Source organism: Planococcus citri, chromosome 5 (assembly GCF_950023065.1).
Source record: "Planococcus citri chromosome 5, ihPlaCitr1.1, whole genome shotgun sequence".
Lineage (NCBI taxonomy): Eukaryota > Metazoa > Arthropoda > Insecta > Hemiptera > Pseudococcidae > Planococcus > Planococcus citri.
In genome coordinates this window covers 11,521,341-11,540,433 of record NC_088681.1, presented here as the reverse complement: position 1 = coordinate 11,540,433, position 19,093 = coordinate 11,521,341, and the positions used below count along the sequence as shown (strand labels likewise).

The 19,093-nt window shown below is 34.8% G+C and overlaps 1 protein-coding gene across 1 annotated transcript in view; it reads left to right on the top strand.

The window, feature by feature from the left end:
- The window catches only part of Ptpmeg2 (Protein tyrosine phosphatase Meg2), a 57,534-nt gene that overhangs the window by 25,319 nt on the left and 13,122 nt on the right, over positions 1–19,093 (top strand). The window contains exon 5 of the mRNA XM_065367018.1: positions 11,507–11,641. Coding sequence (XP_065223090.1) covers positions 11,507–11,641 — 135 coding nt within the window. The remainder of the gene's footprint in view (positions 1–11,506; positions 11,642–19,093) is intronic.

Below are 19,093 nucleotides of genomic sequence, written 5' to 3'. Positions count from 1 at the left end.
AATGGGACACTTATGATTAAAAGTGCAAAAACACGACTTTCATGAACGCTAGAGGTTTGGTATAAGGGGTGTCTGGAAAGTTGGGCACACAAAATTCCAAACAATCAACAAATGTATTTTATGAAAAAGTGACACATACAAGTGTCAGTGTCTCTAAGCAACCCTGCTAGCTGCAAGGTGCTTGTGTAGATGTCACTAGTAAGCAAGCGGGAAACTACTAGTGGAAGCTCGATGATAAATTTCCATGAGATATGTAATCAACGCGATAGAGGCAACACCAACATAAAGGATGTTAGTCCAAACTCCAAATACCCAATTTTGCATAAGGGTATGCAATTATGCATCATTGACCTTTTATTCTCCTTATCTGGACTGCTATTCCAAATCACGTTTTTAAAGAACGGTTCTGCGCATTGCGCCAACTCATCTATTACTTTACCCCACATATAGTCTGATATGGAAATTACCTTACCCAGTGTATTCAATTCTTTAAGAAACGTGATTTGGAACGGTTGGAAGTTTGCATCAAATATTTGCATGATTTCCAATTGGAATAGCGGTCCAGATAAGGAATAAAAGGTTGATTTGTACGCAATACCACCTTGAGTGGTAATACAACTCGATGGCGATGATGATGATGATGATGATGATGACACCTTAAAATATAGACTTTCTACTATTTCTCAACATGTTCACTTCTCCACTTTGACCCATTTTTTCCACTGTATTTTCAATTTCAAAATTCCCTCTTCAAAAACCTATACACGTTGATTTCAGACAAATTCCATGACCACTGTCTGCAGCTCCTCATCACAATCAAATTTCTGACCACTCATAACTCAGGTGTTACTTTATAGGACCCAGTTTTCATCTCCCATTATGATTTGCTCCTAAAAAATTATCCTCATTTGCCAAATGTTGAAGATTTCTGTGTGCGCATTTCAGCCTTCTGCGCAGGCTTGTGGGACCGCTTGGGTATTGCGGTCCTTTCAAAACCAAGGTCTTTGTTTTGGAGCTTTCAAATGGTCTGGTCCAGTCTGTTGGTCATGCTCAATGTTCATAGAGGTTCTTGATTCAGTTATTTTTTTTACAATTTTTCAAATAGTTGGTTTGTTCAGGTTTTTGGTCACATTTTTTTTTGTCTTTGAGGTTTTTTTTTGCCAGAGTATTAGTATTACTTGTAAGAAGCCACAGCAAAGTAAAATAAATTTTACTTTTCCACAAAAAAAGCACTTTGAAATTTTTTACCATTATAAATACCTCTGTTAAACTGTTATAATACATGAAATTAACTATTGCTATGGAAAAAAAAAAACATAAAAAGTCTTTGGCAGTGCAAAAATAAAAAAAATAACAAGTGACAACATTACAAGAATTGACAACTAAAAATTAAAAATTTGATACATACCTTCTGTGCTTCTGTTCTGTGTTCTGTGAGAAGAAAAAAAAAGACCCTGGACCTGTAAGGTTTTTGAGCGGTCTGGGTTGCAGTCTGTTTTTTTGTAGTTCTCATGAAATGGGTTATCTGTTTGGTTCATTTTCTAAGAAATGTTCTTCAGTCGGTTGTGGTTTTGGTCTAGTGAAAACAAGGAACATCTTTTGGGTCAGAAGTTAATATGGGTCTTTTATATAAAAATTTCATGTCTGGTCTGGTTAGTCTGGTCCAGTCTGATCCACGTGGTCTTGTGGACATTTTTGGGTCTGGTTGCGGTTATCAGTCCGGTTTTTTGGGCTGGTTGTACAAATCTGCTGTGTTCTGCGCTTGTATTCAGCCACTAGCTATTTAGGCACAATTTGGCGCACATTTTTCAAAATTTCAAGTCATCTTGTCCAATTTTATGAACTGCAGATTTTTAAATACCCACTTCATCTGCAATTTCTCAGATTTTGATTTGGCAATTGTCATAAATAAGTTGTTCAATGTGGTTGCTTCATTTCTTCTGTATGGACAGTCATGGGTCACAACTTCATCTTCCAAATCTGCCTTTACATGGTCAAATCTTGAACACCAGATTGATATTTGTTTACTGGACATCACATTATCACCATACAACGTGTGAATTTTCTTTGAAATTTTGTAGATCACTTTTTTGTGCGATACCCTCAGACTACTCTACCAACTTTCCCCATCAGAGCATACAGTGGTATCAGAGTGGTGACATTCTCTAAATGGGATAGAAAAGGTACTACTGCATGTATCAACAAACAGTTTATGGCAGCTGGAAATAGAACCTCTAGTCTAACACCATACAACGTTTCAAGTCGCTGGTGCAATTTGTTCCCAGTAAAAAAAAATGTATACCTACCTGACTTCCCGGGCACCCATTTCAACTTCTCAAACGTCTAACATATGTAATGAACAAATAATTCAAATCGGAGTATATGACTGCCACATTTTGGATGCAGAATCCAGGAAACATTCTGCACATGCGCCAGTTTAATAGTGTTGGTAAAGTAGTTGGTTATGTTAGGAGTTAGTTACAAGTGACTTCGACTGTGTAGCAACTGCAACGCTGAACCGTCTCTTTCTCCACCAGTGCCTGACCAGTCAGGACACTACAAAACATCATGTTTGGCGCATGAACAGAAGGTTTCCTGGATTCTGCATCCAAAATCTAGCCATCACATCGGTCGACGGTCTCAAATGAAATCCAAAGGATGCATTCTTCACCTCCTCCAAAGGACATTATTTTGGTTGAAACCGAGTGAGATGGCCTTGTTCAGACTAAGGTACTATAACCCGGGTATGCCAGACTCCCATTTTGTTCCTCACTTTCAAAAATTGTGGTTTTTCAATTCAAGGTATTTATGACGGAATTTCTGGCATAGAATGAAAGTAATCATTGAATTAGAGCACATACTATGAATTTCACACAATTTCAAACTATTTTTAACCTGAAAATGAAGTGCTGAAAAATAATTGAAATTTGAAAAAATTAAATGTACTTCAATTGATACATGTAGCATACCATTGGAAAGCTCGTTCAATTCTCTTTCAATTCTCTTTCAAAGGTGTTATTATGAAAAAGTTGTAAAAGTGCACAATTTTGAAGATATACGCGGTTTAAGTTTGCCAAATTCCCATATACTGCAATGCTAAGTTTGTCAAACCAGGAACAAAATGGCCGTCTGACATACCTGCTTTATAGTACCCTAGTTCAGACAAGACACTACTAAAAACATGCCATCACCTATTCACTGATTGCAAGAGGGTTTTTGCTTTTTGTTAATGGGGTTTCTTTTACAAATTTGATTGTTGTAGCCAAAAGCAAGAGTGCAAGACATTTACAGAGTTGAGTTTTATTTAACAATCTTCATCTTTGTCTTTAAGTATTATTGTTCACAACAAACAGTAAATCAAGAAAAAAAACTACGTACTTATTTGGTATTCAACATGAAAAATATCGAATGAATAATTTATTGATGACAAAATATCGTTGGAATAAATAATGAAAACATAATATTGATAATCTAATACCAAATTCCAAAATGTCTCATCTGGCAATGATAAATACTAATCACCGACTAGTCTCTGCAAAATACTGTTTACTGAATGATTGGCTACTAATTGAAGAAAATAATTATGATTAAAATCAACTGCCATAGGTTTTTAGCTGCTAGCAGCAAGAACCCTAATGAGGAAAAAGTTGGAAAGCTTGCTATCAAAATTTTGTAAAACTATGAATTTTTATTTTTGATTCAACGATTGTGGTTAGCTTTCTCAGGATCTGTGCCTTGCCCCAGCTGTCTTATGTTACCTTTTATTTTGCCCCATGCTTGGTCAATTTCCTTGTGTGATTTGTAAAAAAATAATCTTTTGAAATTGAACAACCATTAAGATATCATCAGCCCCATTTTGCCTACTCTCAATACCAACTATATTCCTTCAATTCAGAACATAGGCAAACTCTCGAAATAACTTGCTTTGTAGTAACTTACACTCGACGTTATCATCAAGAACTACAAGTAGGTCGCCATATTTATCGGGTTTCAAGTGCCGCACTATATTTGAAAAGTATCAATAGCACCATCTTCGAATCACCCTGTACCCTTTCTCGTTGCATTATTACCCGAGTTACTTCCGCAAATCTCGTCGATATATTTTTACTCACAGTTGAACGATTTTCAACTTGAAGCCAGAAACACACTGACACAGACACACACAGCGCAACTGACATCTTTAATCTTTATCGATTACCCAAACCCTTCTATGTAGAATGATTTAGATTTCCCATCGAGTCGTATACCATACCTACTTCAGCTGCTGCTACCGTTTTAAATATAGTAGCTTACTTTATCCATATAGTTGAATACGTCTTATATTGCAGTCGATTAGGATTTTTTTTTCACAACTTCGCCTCACATAGGAAGTAATGTCAACTCGGACGACGTATACGGAGTACGTAGGTACCAAATACGATAAATTACATCGCGATTCGAGATACTCGTACAGCGCGAGGCGACTTGCATATTGATTCATTTTCAAGGTGAAACCCTCCGCGTTAAAATACACTCTCATATAATCAATCCTATGATGAAAAAAAATCATTTTCGATCGCGCGTCCGGCGGCTTTTCTCGCTCATCAGGTGGTATTCCATTCCAATCCCCCTCGTCAACCTCATTCCAGTGTCCTCCAAACCAGATGAAAAAAAACTACTTATTCGCGTCAGGCGTCGGGCGTCGTTATAATTTCCCATATCTTATGAGCTAATTATTATTACGATTCGCGATTCGGGCCGCCGAAGTCGAAATGCAACACTATATTATAAATTGGGATCGGGAATTTCGCTTTTTACCTCCATATGTACGTAAGGTACGTATTTATAATGAAGGGAAATCGAACGCGAACCAAATTATTAATCGTAAAAAACGCGAAAGAAGAAAAACGACAGCGACCGAATAACAGTAGCTCGATGAGACAGGGAAATCACCTGGTATCTTTTTTTGTCATTGACAGTTCCAAAAACGTGGAAAAAAAGAAAATACAGTATAACCATTTCGACGAAGACGAACGAACTCGGTTCATTTGGTGTAATAAGAGATTCGCTCGTTCGCTTTTTCGCTCGATGAGATACACCTCCGCGAAAACCGAAAAATGCCAAATTAGACGACGAAAGAAAAAACCAGGCAGCAGTTTCTCGTATCTGCCTTCGTTTTCAGCGTCGTATAGATATACGAATACTCACTCGCGTCAGCGTCATCAAAATGGAGAATAAAATCGTTAGAAAATTTACGAAACATAGTTTCAATACAAAGAGCCCATTCGCGATGTCGATATCGTTTCGAACAAAGTGTCAAGAATGTCCCCCGGTTTTCTCATTTCTTCGTCTTGCCTGTTTCGCAATTTTCCTACAAATATATTTTCGGCGATACGGGTATACTTATGTCTTGAACAGCCTCGCCTTATTTACGAATCGATGAGAAATTTTTTTCGAAAATTCTTTTGTTTCTCCTCCGGTTTTGTTCAATTTTCCTCATTTCGTTGGGATTGGGAACGCTGTTTCGCCGGAATGGAAATTGTTTTACAGTGTTGCCAACGATGGTGTGGGTGAAAATGAAGGAAATTTTAAGCGAGCTTACATTTTTTCGAATCTTGCTTCAGTTTTGAAATTGATGGAATATTTTACAAGAGTAAAATAGTATGTGAATCGGAATTCGGGATTTGACATTTCCCCGAAACTCACCCCCCCCCCCCAATTGTAGTTGATTGGTTTGACCTATAAACCCAAAATAGGTAATAAACAAAATAGCAGTTTTTATAAATTTTGAACTTAAGAGGGGTATGAAGGAGATTTACACTTTCTTTCTTAGAACTTATTTTTTTTTTTGGTTAATTTATTAGTCAAAAAGTTATTATTGAAGTGTCTCGCAAGAATTCTCAGGGATGATGGATTTTTGAATCGAATCCCTCAAAAAGTCGAAAGGTGATGAAGCTCCATTTTTTTCAAATACCTTATGTACAAAATATGTATTGCAGGTATATTCATGGCTTCGATTTTAGAAATTTATAGAGAAATCGAAATGACCCAGGGACCTTGGGATGGTGAAAAGAGCTGAAATTGAATTTTAATAGATCGAGCGAGGTTGGGTCTGTATGAGGAATTTTCATCCATTTTACTGAAATTTGACGAACATTGGCAGATAATCGAAATTAGAAATCGGCCAAAAATCGAATTTGATGTTCCTCCTTAAATCGAATTATGTAATGTATTTTTGGTTTTTCACTCGTATTTTTTTCTCTATTTTGTTACTATTTCTGATAAATATTGCCGTTTTTACTCGCTCTTGTTTTCTGGTAATTTCAAGAAATGTTTGGAATAATATTTTTCATATTTACTTATTTTGCTATCAAATGAATCTTACCCCGGTTTCTAATGATTTTCTGTCCATGTACGTAAATTTCTTACAAATTTTTCCCATTTAAAACAAATTTTTGCATTGTTTTCCATGTGTTTTTTTTCAATGTTTCATTAATTTTCCAGTCTTTGTGTAATTTTCAATTTTTTACTTTTTTTTACATAATTGGATTGTTTCTTAATTTTTTTATTGTTTTTAACTTTGTTAAATTTTTTTTTCGAATTTTTGCAGTTTTTCACTTTTTTTCTACAAATTTCTGAGTGATTCTATTCTTTTTTCGTGATTTTTTGCTCTATTTTATAGTACTAAATTTCAGAAAATATTGCCAGTTTTGCACTTTTTTTTCATAAAAAATTTGATAATTTCTTTGAATAAGTAAGTATTTTACACAATTAGTCTTATGTTTTTGAAATTTTCGTGGTAATTTATTAATTTTTTCGTCATTTTTGGAAATGTTTTGTTAATTTTTCTGAATTTTTGTCAAAATTTCGCAGTTTTTTCAATTTGAGACAAGTTTTGCGTAACATTAATGTGTTTTTTCTTACAATTATTTTCAATTTTATGATTTTTGTGTTTTTTTACGGTTTTTTTTACAAAGTTTTCACGGTAGTTTCTCAATTTTTTCATTATTTTCTATAATATTTTGTAAATTTTGATGAATTATTTTTCAGCTTTTTTTTTTTACAAATTTCCGCGTTTTTTTTCTTTTTCTTATTTTTTTTCTCTATGGTAAGTAATTTCAGAAAATATTTCCAGTTTGGCATAATTATTATTTTTTTCATAAAATTTGATGATTTCTGATTTTTTCTAAAAGCAGTTTTATCAACTTAAAACAAGTTTTGCATTATTTTAACGTGTTTTTTTCCAATTTTTCTTGATTTTCTGATTTTTGTTTTTTTTACTCTTTTTTTTACTCTTTTTTTTACAAATTTCTGTGTTTTTTCTTTTTATTATGATTTTTTTCTCTATTTTATTGTAATTTCTGATGAATATTGGCAATTTTGCAGATTTTTTATTTCATGGAATATTTTGCATAATTATTCTATGTTGGTTTTTCAAATTTTCGTCATTTTTGGCAAAGTTTTGTGATTTTTTTTTCCAGAATTTCTGTCAAATTTTAGCAGTTTTCCAACTTGAAACAATTTTTACATTTTTTTCAATGTTTTTTTTCACTTTTTTTCGTTTTTTTTTTGATTTTTGTGCACTTTTTACTTTTTTTCATACAAAATTTTGTCGGTAGTTTCATGAGTTTTTCATCATTTTTCATTATTTTTTTTTTTTCAATTTTACCATAGTTTTGTCAACTTTTTGCATTTTTTTCTAATTTTTGCATCATTTTATTCCATTTTTATGGTTTTTTTTTATCTCAACTTCATCAAGATTTCAGAAAAATGTTGCCCTTTTTTGCAAGGTTATTCAGCAAATTTGAGACATTTTTTAAACTTTTGCACAATGTTACAATGTTTTTGAAATTTTTGTAATATTACTTATGGGTAATTCTCAGAAAAAGGGTCGATTTTGATATGCATAATTTTGAAAAACGAAAATCATTTTTTTGGAAAATTTCAAGTGGGAATCATTTGTATATGTGTCCCAGATCCCTTTTCTAGTGTTGGCCTCAATTCAATCCCCCCCACTGTGGACCCCGGCCCCCCTAAAACGGCGATAATTAGAATTCGACCCTCATCGATGTGTAGTATGTCGATTGACATGTTTTCAAGGTCGTAGAATTCGAATCTGGAGTTATTTTTTTTGTAGAGGTGGAGGGTGAGGCGTGGGGAGGGGGAAAATGTCAAATTTTGCTTATATTATCGTGTAATATGTCGATTTATGTTTTTCAGGCCGCAGAGTTCGAATCTGGACTTATTTTTTTGGTATGGGTAGAGGTGAAGTGTGGGGAGGGAGAAAATGTAAAATTTTGCTTGTATTATCGTGTAATATGCCGACTAGCGCGATAAAAGTACAGCGGTCTGAAATTTGGCCAAGTCGAAGGACAAATGGGCGCTGGACAAGCCGAAGGACAATCTCAACGTTTTTTCGTTTCTAGCGTTACCTACTGGACATTATTCGATTTTTAACACGTAATGAATGTGTACTTATCATGTAGAATAACTTCCCTTTCTCAATTATCGTTTTTGGCGGGTTCATCAGGGTAAATAAAAAGGCAAGCCGAAGGACACCGAATTTGCGAAATATCATATTTTCAGAGACAAGTACGATCAGAACGAGCTATTGCGTAGGTTTTGAAAAAAACATTGCGGGGTAACATTTTTATGAGGACAGTGAACCAGTGCAGCCACTCGCCAGAAAAAAATGTTGGATTGGGAAGCTACCAAAAATAATTGAAAATTGCTCGAAAATTTGCGCAAAAAGTGTGTGACAGTTTTCAAATGTGAATTGTGAGCTTCCTATAGACTTATTGCAATTGCAATTTGCACAATAAGAGACCTTCATGTTCTATGATAATGAGAATGTGTCAATTTTTCCAAAAAAAAAATGAAGTTCATGACACTTTATAACATTCATTTTCAAAAACATGATGTGTGACAGCCAAGTCGAAGGACATTTGGGGTATAAAATCAAATGTACACCAATGAAAAGAGGGTCTAAAAACCTCAATACCATGTGTGAAATGTGTGCGGGGTCATTCTTGAATGGACCAAAAAAAAAAAAATTCATGCTAAAACCGTTGAGAAATTTGCCATGTACACGAATTTTACCTTTTTCTGAGAATTACCCATATATCAATTTTTCGTAATTTTTAAAAAGTATGTTTTTTCATTTTTTCTGAATTTCTGTCAAATTTTGGCAGTTGTTTCACCTAATTTGAAACACTTTTTGCATATTTTTCATGTTTTTTCGTTTTTCTGATTTCTGCGCACTTTCTAATTTTTCATTATTTTTATTCATCTTTTTTCAATTTTGACAAAGTTTTGTCGAATCTTTGCGTTTTTTATTTTTTTTTAATTTCTGCGTTATTTTATTCCATTTTTATGTATTTTTTTCAATTTTATCATAATTTCTGAAAAATTTTGCATTTTTTGTAAAGTTTTTCAGCAAGTTGGTGAAATTTTTGAAACGTTTTGCACAATGTTTCAATATTTTTGAAATTTTTGCAATATTTTTTGAATTTTTCGTAATTTTTAAACATGTTTTTATAAGTTTTTCTGATTTTCTGTCGAATTTCATCAGTTTTTCCCACTTTTAAAACAGTTTTTCGTTTTTTTTTTGTTTTTTTTTTTTTTTTTTTTAATGAAATGTTGACGGTAGTTTTTCAAGTTTTTCATAATAATTTTCAATTATCCTCTTTCCATTTTGACATAATTTTGTTACATCTTTGCATTTTTCAAATTTTTTTCGAATTTTTCTTCATTTTATTCCATTTTTATTTATTTTTTCTCAATTTTATCGTAACTTCTAAAAATTTTTGGCTTTTTTGCAAAGTTTTTCTGCAAATTGGTGAAGATTTTGAAACGTTTCGCACAATTTTTCAATGTTTTTGAAATTTTTGTAATATTTTTTTCAATTTTTTGTAATTTTTAAGTATGTTTATATAATTATGTTTTTCTGGATTTCTGTCAAATTTTATCAGTTTTCCCCACTTTTAAAACAGTTTTTCATTTTTCATTTTTTTTTAATGTTGACGGCAGTTTTTCAAGTTTTTCATAATTTTCCATTGTACTTCTTCAATTTTGCAAAATTTTGGACAAAAAATGAAAGCAAATACGTAGATATGTCGTGTAACATATCGTTTGTTATGTTTTCGGAGATGCCAAGTTCGAATCTCGATTCATTTTTGCAATCCCGCCCCTCCCACTCCACATATGACCCCCTTCCCTCAACCACATACTCATAAAACTTCCAAAAACGCAGGAAAATTACCGTTTTCGGTAATATTATAGTCTTCGAATATCAACTGATTTTGCGATAGAACACCTTCAACGTCTCTTACGTTAGGCCACCTCTCCCTCCCACCCTCTTGTTATTCCCGAATTTTGACTTGACATCTAAAATATTCTAAAAGTGGTCTAATAATATGTGGTTATGGTTAAGTAGATTTTTGATTGAACGAGTTACGCCCCATTCAAAAAAGCAAAGTTCAATACCCAAGTTGTTTATCCCTTTGAATCGCACAAGTTAAGGCAAACATCGAACGTATCTATTCAGTCGTGTTGTTTTGGTTGCGTTCTCATCAGAAATGAGGGGGTGTACTGCGTTCGACACACCCTGTATAATAAATACTCGCTTTTACGCAGTTGAGCAGTTGTTTTAATAGTGTTGTTCACCTCACACCCCTTGTGCCTGCAGCTTGCAGAGTGCAGAGGGTACGTACGAATTACCCCAAGTGCATGTTGCGTAAAGTTGAAAATTTTTTACCCTATGTAGACGTTGACGATGAGCTTGCCAAAGCTCCCGTTGTATACGGAGCACCTTGTGTAATATGTGTAACGTGGATTGGATGAATTAAAAACGTGTACCGCGTTCCTTGCCCGTCCCTTTTGGTTCGGTGTGTTGCGTTGCTCTTTCGTCTCTGCTTTTCTCATTCACGTATCGTATATATTTATAATGTCCGCACATTTAAAGCGTAAACACGAACGGAACGCGCAAAATACACGTACAAAGTTTATTCATATATACACACAAGGAAGGTAGAGTGTGTGAGTGAGTAAGTGAGTGAGTGAGAAAGATATACGCGTATAATTTCAAGTACAAGGTCGCCGCCGCCGTCGAATTTCAACGTTGTTTTAGTACGTATTTGAGTATTAGAAGTGCATGTCGTCGTCTTTGAAATAAGTATGATATTGTACCTTCGTTCTCGTAGTACGTAGATATTGTGTAATATTTCGTACGACTTGGTCTCTCTCTCTGGTGAAGTCGCGAGTCGCGAGCAAAAGAGAGCAAAACGCGAGGTGTGGTTTTTTTGAAATTTTTTTTTCTTATGTGGGTATTCGCGCGAATATAATTGATTTACGAGTACGTGTATACTTATACGTATAATATAGAGTCGTAGAAAGATACCTAGCTATTATTTACTTACGTATAGTCTCTTATTACGTTAGTTTAGTGTGTGAAATGAAATTTTAATGACGCGACGTGAAATAATTTCAACGATAATAATGTTGTTTTTGCATTTCTCGTGTGTTACAGGGCGGTTATCCGGCTAAATTGAAAAAAGTTTTAATCGTAACGGCTCCGTTGTGGTTCAAAGCTCCGTTTAAAATATTACGGTTGTTCGTAAGGGAGAAGTTACGCGATCGAGTGTATACAGTTAGCATACCGCAGGTAAGATTTTGTTATGCGATTAATATTGGTTGATGTTGGGGGGGGGGGGATTGGCCAGTTGACCATTTTGGGGTTGAGTTGTCCCCTACTTTGAAGCGTGGGTTTATTTTGCTCTCTGGCTTTTTTGTCAGGTAGGTAGTTGGATTTTATGAGAAAATGGAATTATGTTATTTGATTTTCTGTTGAGCCAATGAGTTGAATTAAGTTCCAAAATTAGGAGGGACAATTTTGAAAAAAAAAAAGAAATTTTATACCTCCCATCGAACAAAGTTGTTACCTACCTCGTATGAGAAAGTAATTCCCTATTTTTTATTTTTCCCCATATGCAAAATAGTGGCGCCAGTAGCTTCTCCGCTCCCATAAGTTGAAAAAAATTTTAAAATGATCAAAAAATTCAACTTATCAAAACTTTTTGTGTTTCTTCTTCAGAATTTTTCTGAATAATCTTGTTTTCAAAAAAAAAAACTTCCTCGGCCCTTCAAATTATATTTGCCTCCAAATGAGATGTAAAAAAAAATAATTCTTTTGCCGATGATTTCCCAAAATTGTCAGGATTCCTGCTTTTTGGCAAAAATTTTTCATCTTTAGCAAATTTGCCAAGAGTTCTTGTTTTTGATTTTTTTTTCAAAAATTTTTCGCAGGTCTCGCTTTTTTGCCAAAAATCTACCAAAAAAGTCCTTTTTCTGAAATAATTATGTCTTGCTTTTTTCCAAAAATTGTGTTTTTTTTGGCCTAAAATTGCGAACATTCTCATTTGATTGCCAAAAATTGTCAATTCGTAGGTTCGCAAGTTGCGACACTACGAGCTAGTATATGTAGCGTTCACAGGTTCGCAAATTGGCGAGTAAAAATTTTTACTCGTAGTGTCGCAACTTGCGAACCTACGAATAGTACCATTCCTCGTTCGCAGGTTCGTAACTTGCGAACTTGAAATTACACCGTTGCTGTGTTCGCATTATCGTACTTTAGACTTGTAAAAATTTTTACTTGCCAATTTGCGAACCTGCGAACGCTTCATATATATATAGACTATATTCTAACCCTCAAAAAAGCGATTCTGTAAATCAAATCGGGGAACTGAAATGTTTTGCGCGGAAAATAGGCTTACGGACGAGCTCTTGCTAAAAAAGCAATGTCCCCAGCGCTGGACCCGCTTTTTTTCGAAATTGGGGCCCAAATGGGGCCGATTTTGGGTCCGTAAATCATTCGAGGGAAGTGTGGGGACATTGCATTTTTGGATAGTGTTGGTATCGTAGATGAAAAATATGCAATGTCCCCAGCCCCCCAGGCGCTTAATTTAGGCTCACCCCCCTTTCAAAATTTCGACTTTCCTATAAAAATGCATTAAAATGCGAGAAATGGACATTTTTGGATGAAATTTTGTATACTAACTAATGAAGGCATAAAGAAATCATATCCGGCGAGTTTTGGTTTTTGCAAGCCTCAGTTGGGGCTGCAGGAGCACCCCCACCCCCAATTTTTAAGTTGGGGTAAATCGACGATATTGGTGTCGTTGTCATATGAAACGACCATGCTGATGACGAATATGAAGTCAGATTTGAGACAACACCACTCAAAACTTAGGAATGAGGAGATAATGCATGTGAAATTGAGTAAAATGGAAAACTGAAGAAATAGTTATTAGGGTCTCAATAGTATATTCCGCTCGATCAAGCTGTTAAAAGCGATTTTATGATTGATTCTCATTCTAGACACTATTACAAAGAAATTCATTCTTTGTGACCTTTCATACTCTCCCCCCTTTTCCGAGAACCCAACCCCATATTACAAACTGGGATGGCGTATTGCCTTCCCTATGGCTGGCTCCCACAAAAAAATTAAATCATACTTATGTACTATTGAGACCCTACTCAATAGTACATTTCTGAACAAAAATGAAACGAATGATGGAATATGTTATACAAAAATATGTAATAAGATTAATACTGAACGGAACCTAACGAAAAAGCAACGAATGGAAAAAATACAAATGACTACGAAATTCAAAAAAACGATAATTATAATATGTACAAAGAAAAAAATAAATCAGTAAATAAGACGGTAACAACAGTTTTATAAATTCGGATTTCTTTGATCAGTTGCATATTCGGAAGGGATGCAGTCAAAAATGTAATTTGTAATCGTCAAAATGGTTTATAAATTTTTTTTAAAAAGTTGAATCAATAAACTTACTCAGGTCGTATACCACCCGAAATTCTCAATCCGAATTCTCCATTGGGCATTTCCCGAATGGGATATTTCCCAAATGGGATGTTTCCCAAATAGGTACTTACCGTTTCCCTAAATCCCTTTTCCCCAAAATTCAGAATCCCGAATGACCACTTTCATGAATATTTTTATGCCGAATTTCAAAATCCTAAAGTCTGAAGTTCTCCGAATGTAAAAATTCTAAATATTTTTTGTTTCTTTTTATGGAAACGTGTAAGTAAGCTGTCACCGATTCGGAATCTCCGGGCTTGTACTCAACCCCCCCCTCCCCCAAAAAAGTTGACCAATTTCAACCAACTTCGAAACACAATTCCCAATTCAATCGAATTTTTCCAATACACCTCACCCAATCTCAAATGCTCCCCTGTCTTCCTCTACACGCTGAGAACCTGATGTTGAATTTCCCTGTTTCCCAATTTTTCGCACATTTTTCAAAATGTTAGAGCTGGGAAGGGCATTGAGAGGAGAGAGCTTGCAACCTTGAAATGAATAAGTGAATATTCGAACTCAGCATCCTCGGAAACCCAACAAATGACATGCCATAAATCATTTTTTCAATTTTTTGAGAATATATTAAAGATACCTATTTGGGAAACATACGTACTAGTGGAAGAGGTGGGGGAGGTCAGAGAGACCGGATCGGAAAATTGAGTAAATTTTCGAACTTATCGTATCTTTAAATTAGTAACAATCGATATGTCACTTCATTTTGAAAATTGTTTTGTATTTTGATCAAAATTGCGAATTCTTGTTCCTTCAAAGGGTGTAAAGATCCCAATTGGAAAATTAACTAGTTTTTCGAACAGAAGAAAAGAAAGTATTGACATTCATTTGTTGAAAGAGAAATTTTTCGGGATTTTGAGAAATAAAGGCTTTGGGAAACATCCCATTCAGGAAATGTGCATTTGGGAGCTCGGATTCGAGAAAATGACCGTGAATCCATTGGGTAATTCCATTTCACACTTGGGTTATGCCAAAATAAAAAAATAAACATTTTGGTAGCATTCTAGCGATACGATTGGATTTTTTTGTGGGAGCCAGCCATAGGGAAGGCAATACGCCATCCCAGTTTGTAATATGGGGTTGGGTTCTCGGAAAAGGGGGGAGAGTATGAAAGGTCACAAAGAATGAATTTCTTTGTAATAGTGTCTAGAATGAGAATCAATCATAAAATCGCTTTTAACAGCTTGATCGAGCGGAATATACTATTGAGACCCTAATAACTATTTCTTCAGTTTTCCATTTTACTCAATTTCACATGCATTATCTCCTCATTCCTAAGTTTTGAGTGGTGTTGTCTCAAATCTGACTTCATATTCGTCATCAGCATGGTCGTTTCATATGACAACGACACCAATATCGTCGATTTACCCCAACTTAAAAATTGGGGGTGGGGGTGCTCCTGCAGCCCCAACTGAGGCTTGCAAAAACCAAAACTCGCCGGATATGATTTCTTTATGCCTTCATTAGTTAGTATACAAAATTTCATCCAAAAATGTCCATTTCTCGCATTTTAATGCATTTTTATAGGAAAGTCGAAATTTTGAAAGGGGGGTGAGCCTAAATTAAGCGCCTGGGGGGCTGGGGACATTGCATATTTTTCATCTACGATACCAACACTATCCAAAAATGCAATGTCCCCACACTTCCCTCGAATGATTTACGGACCCAAAATCGGCCCCATTTGGGCCCCAATTTCGAAAAAAAGCGGGTCCAGCGCTGGGGACATTGCTTTTTTAGCAAGAGCTCGTCCGTAAGCCTATTTTCCGCGCAAAACATTTCAGTTCCCCGATTTGATTTACAGAATCGCTTTTTTGAGGGTTAGAATATAGTCTAATAGGTTCGTAGTGTCGCAACTTGCAAACCTACGAATACTACCATACCTTGTTCGCAGGTTCGTAATTTGCGAACTTGAAATTACACTGTTGCTGTGTTCGCATTATCGTACTTTAGACTAGTAAAAATTTTTACTCGCCAATTTGCGAACCTGAGAACGCTTCAAATAAATACAGGTTCGTAGTGTCGCAACCAGCGAACCTATACGAACACTAGTGTGTTCTTTTGAAAAAACTGTTTTAGAAAATTTACATGTTTTCAAAACAAAAAAACAGAAAACAAACTAACGAATTTGTACAAACACTGAAAAAAGCAAGGCTCTTTGCAGTTTTGCTGAAATACGAGAATCATTTGACAATTTACGACAAAAAGTAAGTTTTCTGATAATTTTAGCAAAACCAGAACGTTTTTGCAATTTTTACAAAAAATTATATTTTTTTGCAAGTTTTAAGGAAAAAGTGAAACTTTTGGCAATAATAAAACAAGACTCGGAAGTTTTTGGGAAAAAATTAATAATTTTTGTACTTTTTTGGACAAATTTTACAAAATTTTCAAACAAGGAGAATTTTTCAAAATTTTTGCAAAAAGGTTCTTGGAAACTGTATACAAAAAAAAGATACATTTTGACAATTCCCGACAGCCAATTTGTACGCGATCGTCGTAAAATCAATAATAATTAACACGATTCGAAATTGCATAAAACAATACGCAAACACAATTTCCCATAGTGGACTGTATTTACACGAATAAAATTGTAGCAAGTACATAGGACGACATACTACATAATACTGAACGAATGCATCGAATAAAAGTAACATTTTACCTCGTACATCGAGATAGTATGGCTAAAATTACCCAAACAATAGATGATAACGGAGATGATACATATCGCACCTCGGGAGTAATAAGGTCACATCTCAAAAAATATTGATTTTGATGTTTTTGCATTTTTGGGGTTTGTATGACCCCCTTCAACCAATAATTACACTTTGAGTTGGGTACATTATCTGAAGAGCTCAACTCCAAAATGTGCTTTGTCCAATTTTTTCAAAAATGCGTTTTCAGTGAATTCCGTTAGATGGGACTGTTACGCAGTTAGGTAGGACGTCAGATAGCCGAAAATTCGTTTTTAAACGCGCTATCCAGTACATTGAATGCAGAATTTTATGTAAAATTCGTTTTATTCAACACTATTGAACCAACCTACCACTCCAAAATGTGCCAAGTCCAACTGGGTGCAGTAGTCTGTTACCTAACAAAACATTGTACCAGTCCAAAACGTGCTAAATACCACATTTCATCGTGATAATTTTGGAAAATAATCTGTATGCAGTGCCAAAACGTGCTTAGTCCCATTTTTGGCGACTTCGTACACAGATTGAACAAATAGGTGTCATTTTGAAAAAAAAAAAATGCAGGGAAAATATTCGAAATACTTTACACTACACTGTCTGATATTGAAAATTGACATTAAAACATCTTTGTGTGTTCATGAATTTTGTTTTTGATTTGCCAAAAACAAAAATCTGGGACAAAGCACATTTTGGAATTGAGCTCTTCATCTAGATCTTGTAAAAAACGCAAATGGCCTAACTCAAAATCTCAACAACATTGCAAGTTGTTTGGAGTTATAAGGGTATACATCTCAAAAAACTCCACCTTTTTTGAGCAAATTTCATACATACAAAGTAGTGTTAACAAATAGTTTTGATTGTTTTGAATGTTTGTCAGTTGGAAATGTCACATGGAGTGCATTTTTTATTGGTTTGTACCAAATGGAAAATTTTTTTCAAATTGATCACTTTTCAGAAAAATGAATTTGCACATCATGAAATTTTAGTTTTTTGAATTGAGAAAAAGTGAAAAGAAAAAGTGTGTTGAAAACCGTTTGGAACCACCACAACCGCTTTTTTAGGTCAGGTGAAATGGGAACCAGAACCATCAGAACCGTTTCAAAATTTGGAAAAGGGAAGTACCAAAAGAACCACTAAATTCAAAAGGTTCCAAGAACCATTAATTGGGGGAACCTTAATTGTAATATATTTCAAACAAATTGGGAACCGTTTAGTACCAATTGAGGTTTATTTTGGAAAAGACCACTAGTATGAGAACCAGAAAAAGGTTCCATTGCTGTTCATGAAGAACAACCAGAACCCCTTTTCAGGAATCTGTTCTAAAGGTTCCTGATAATTTTTTTTTTTTTTTAATCGTCCCATCTCTGATTTTGACAGAAATGTTTATGAGTATTATTTGAGGTATTGGAGTTGAAGTATCTTGGGGTTGAGGTTGGCTGATGGATAATTTTCCTTCAATAGTGCCTTCTAGTTTTGTGTTCATCACCTTTCCGTTTTATTTCTAAATGTAAGTTTTTTCTTGTTTTTCGTTCCTAGTATACTAAGTTAATCATTCCTTGATGTTTTGGTCAAGTGTACCCCCCCCTCCTCATTTGAAGGTTGGATTACGTTTTTATGAGGTTTTTGAAGGGGTGACATGCAACCTACAACCTACCATGAAACATTGCAAGAATTTCTAATATTTTGACCAAAATGTTTAGTATTATCTGAGGTGTATTGGAGTTGAGGTTGGCTGATGGATATATTTTTTTTTTATTTTTCAACAGTGATTCGAATTGAAATTTCAATGATTGGTACCAACCCTGTCCCCTTTCCCAAAAATGCAACCTTAATTTAACGTTTTTTGTGAGTTTTTACGAGTACTATAAGTAAGGTTTCCTTTTTTCTTGTTTTTTTGGTTTCTACTTTTTTTTTTGAAAGTGGCCATTACTCTAAGTAAAATAGAACTCTGAAAACAAGTGCCTGGCTACCAGAAATTTTTAAGTTTTTTCATTATTTCACTAATTAGAGCGAAAACTAGTAAGAACCAAAAAGAACCAGGAGAACTGGAACCAATTGAAGTGGGGTACCATTTGTTTCGCCGCGGACGTTTCGCCGCGGACGTTTCGCCGCGGACATTTCGCCGCGGACGTTTCGCCGCCGCCGAAAAAAGGTCATTTTTGAAAAAGCGTTCATTTCGCCGCCACGGTGATGTATTACAAAATACACAGCTGTTCATACATGAAATGAACTGAATGAGAAGTAAATAAGTACGTGCTGAATGAGAGATGTTCTGTGACGAAGGCAGTAGTCCAGGTCTTTCAGGGTCCAGGGCTTGAATGAAGTGTTCAGAGCTTTCCAGGGCTTGAAATTAAGGTAAGGGGTTCCATGAAAAAGGGGCCTTGGTAAATTTTTTATTTTTTTCACTGATTTTCATAAGTTCAAATGGACTTGCAAAATTTTATTACAAGCTAACATTTTCCAATTCGTTTTACGTTTTTTTCTCATGGAAGAATGTTCAATATATGTATCACTGAATATGGTGAAATTAATA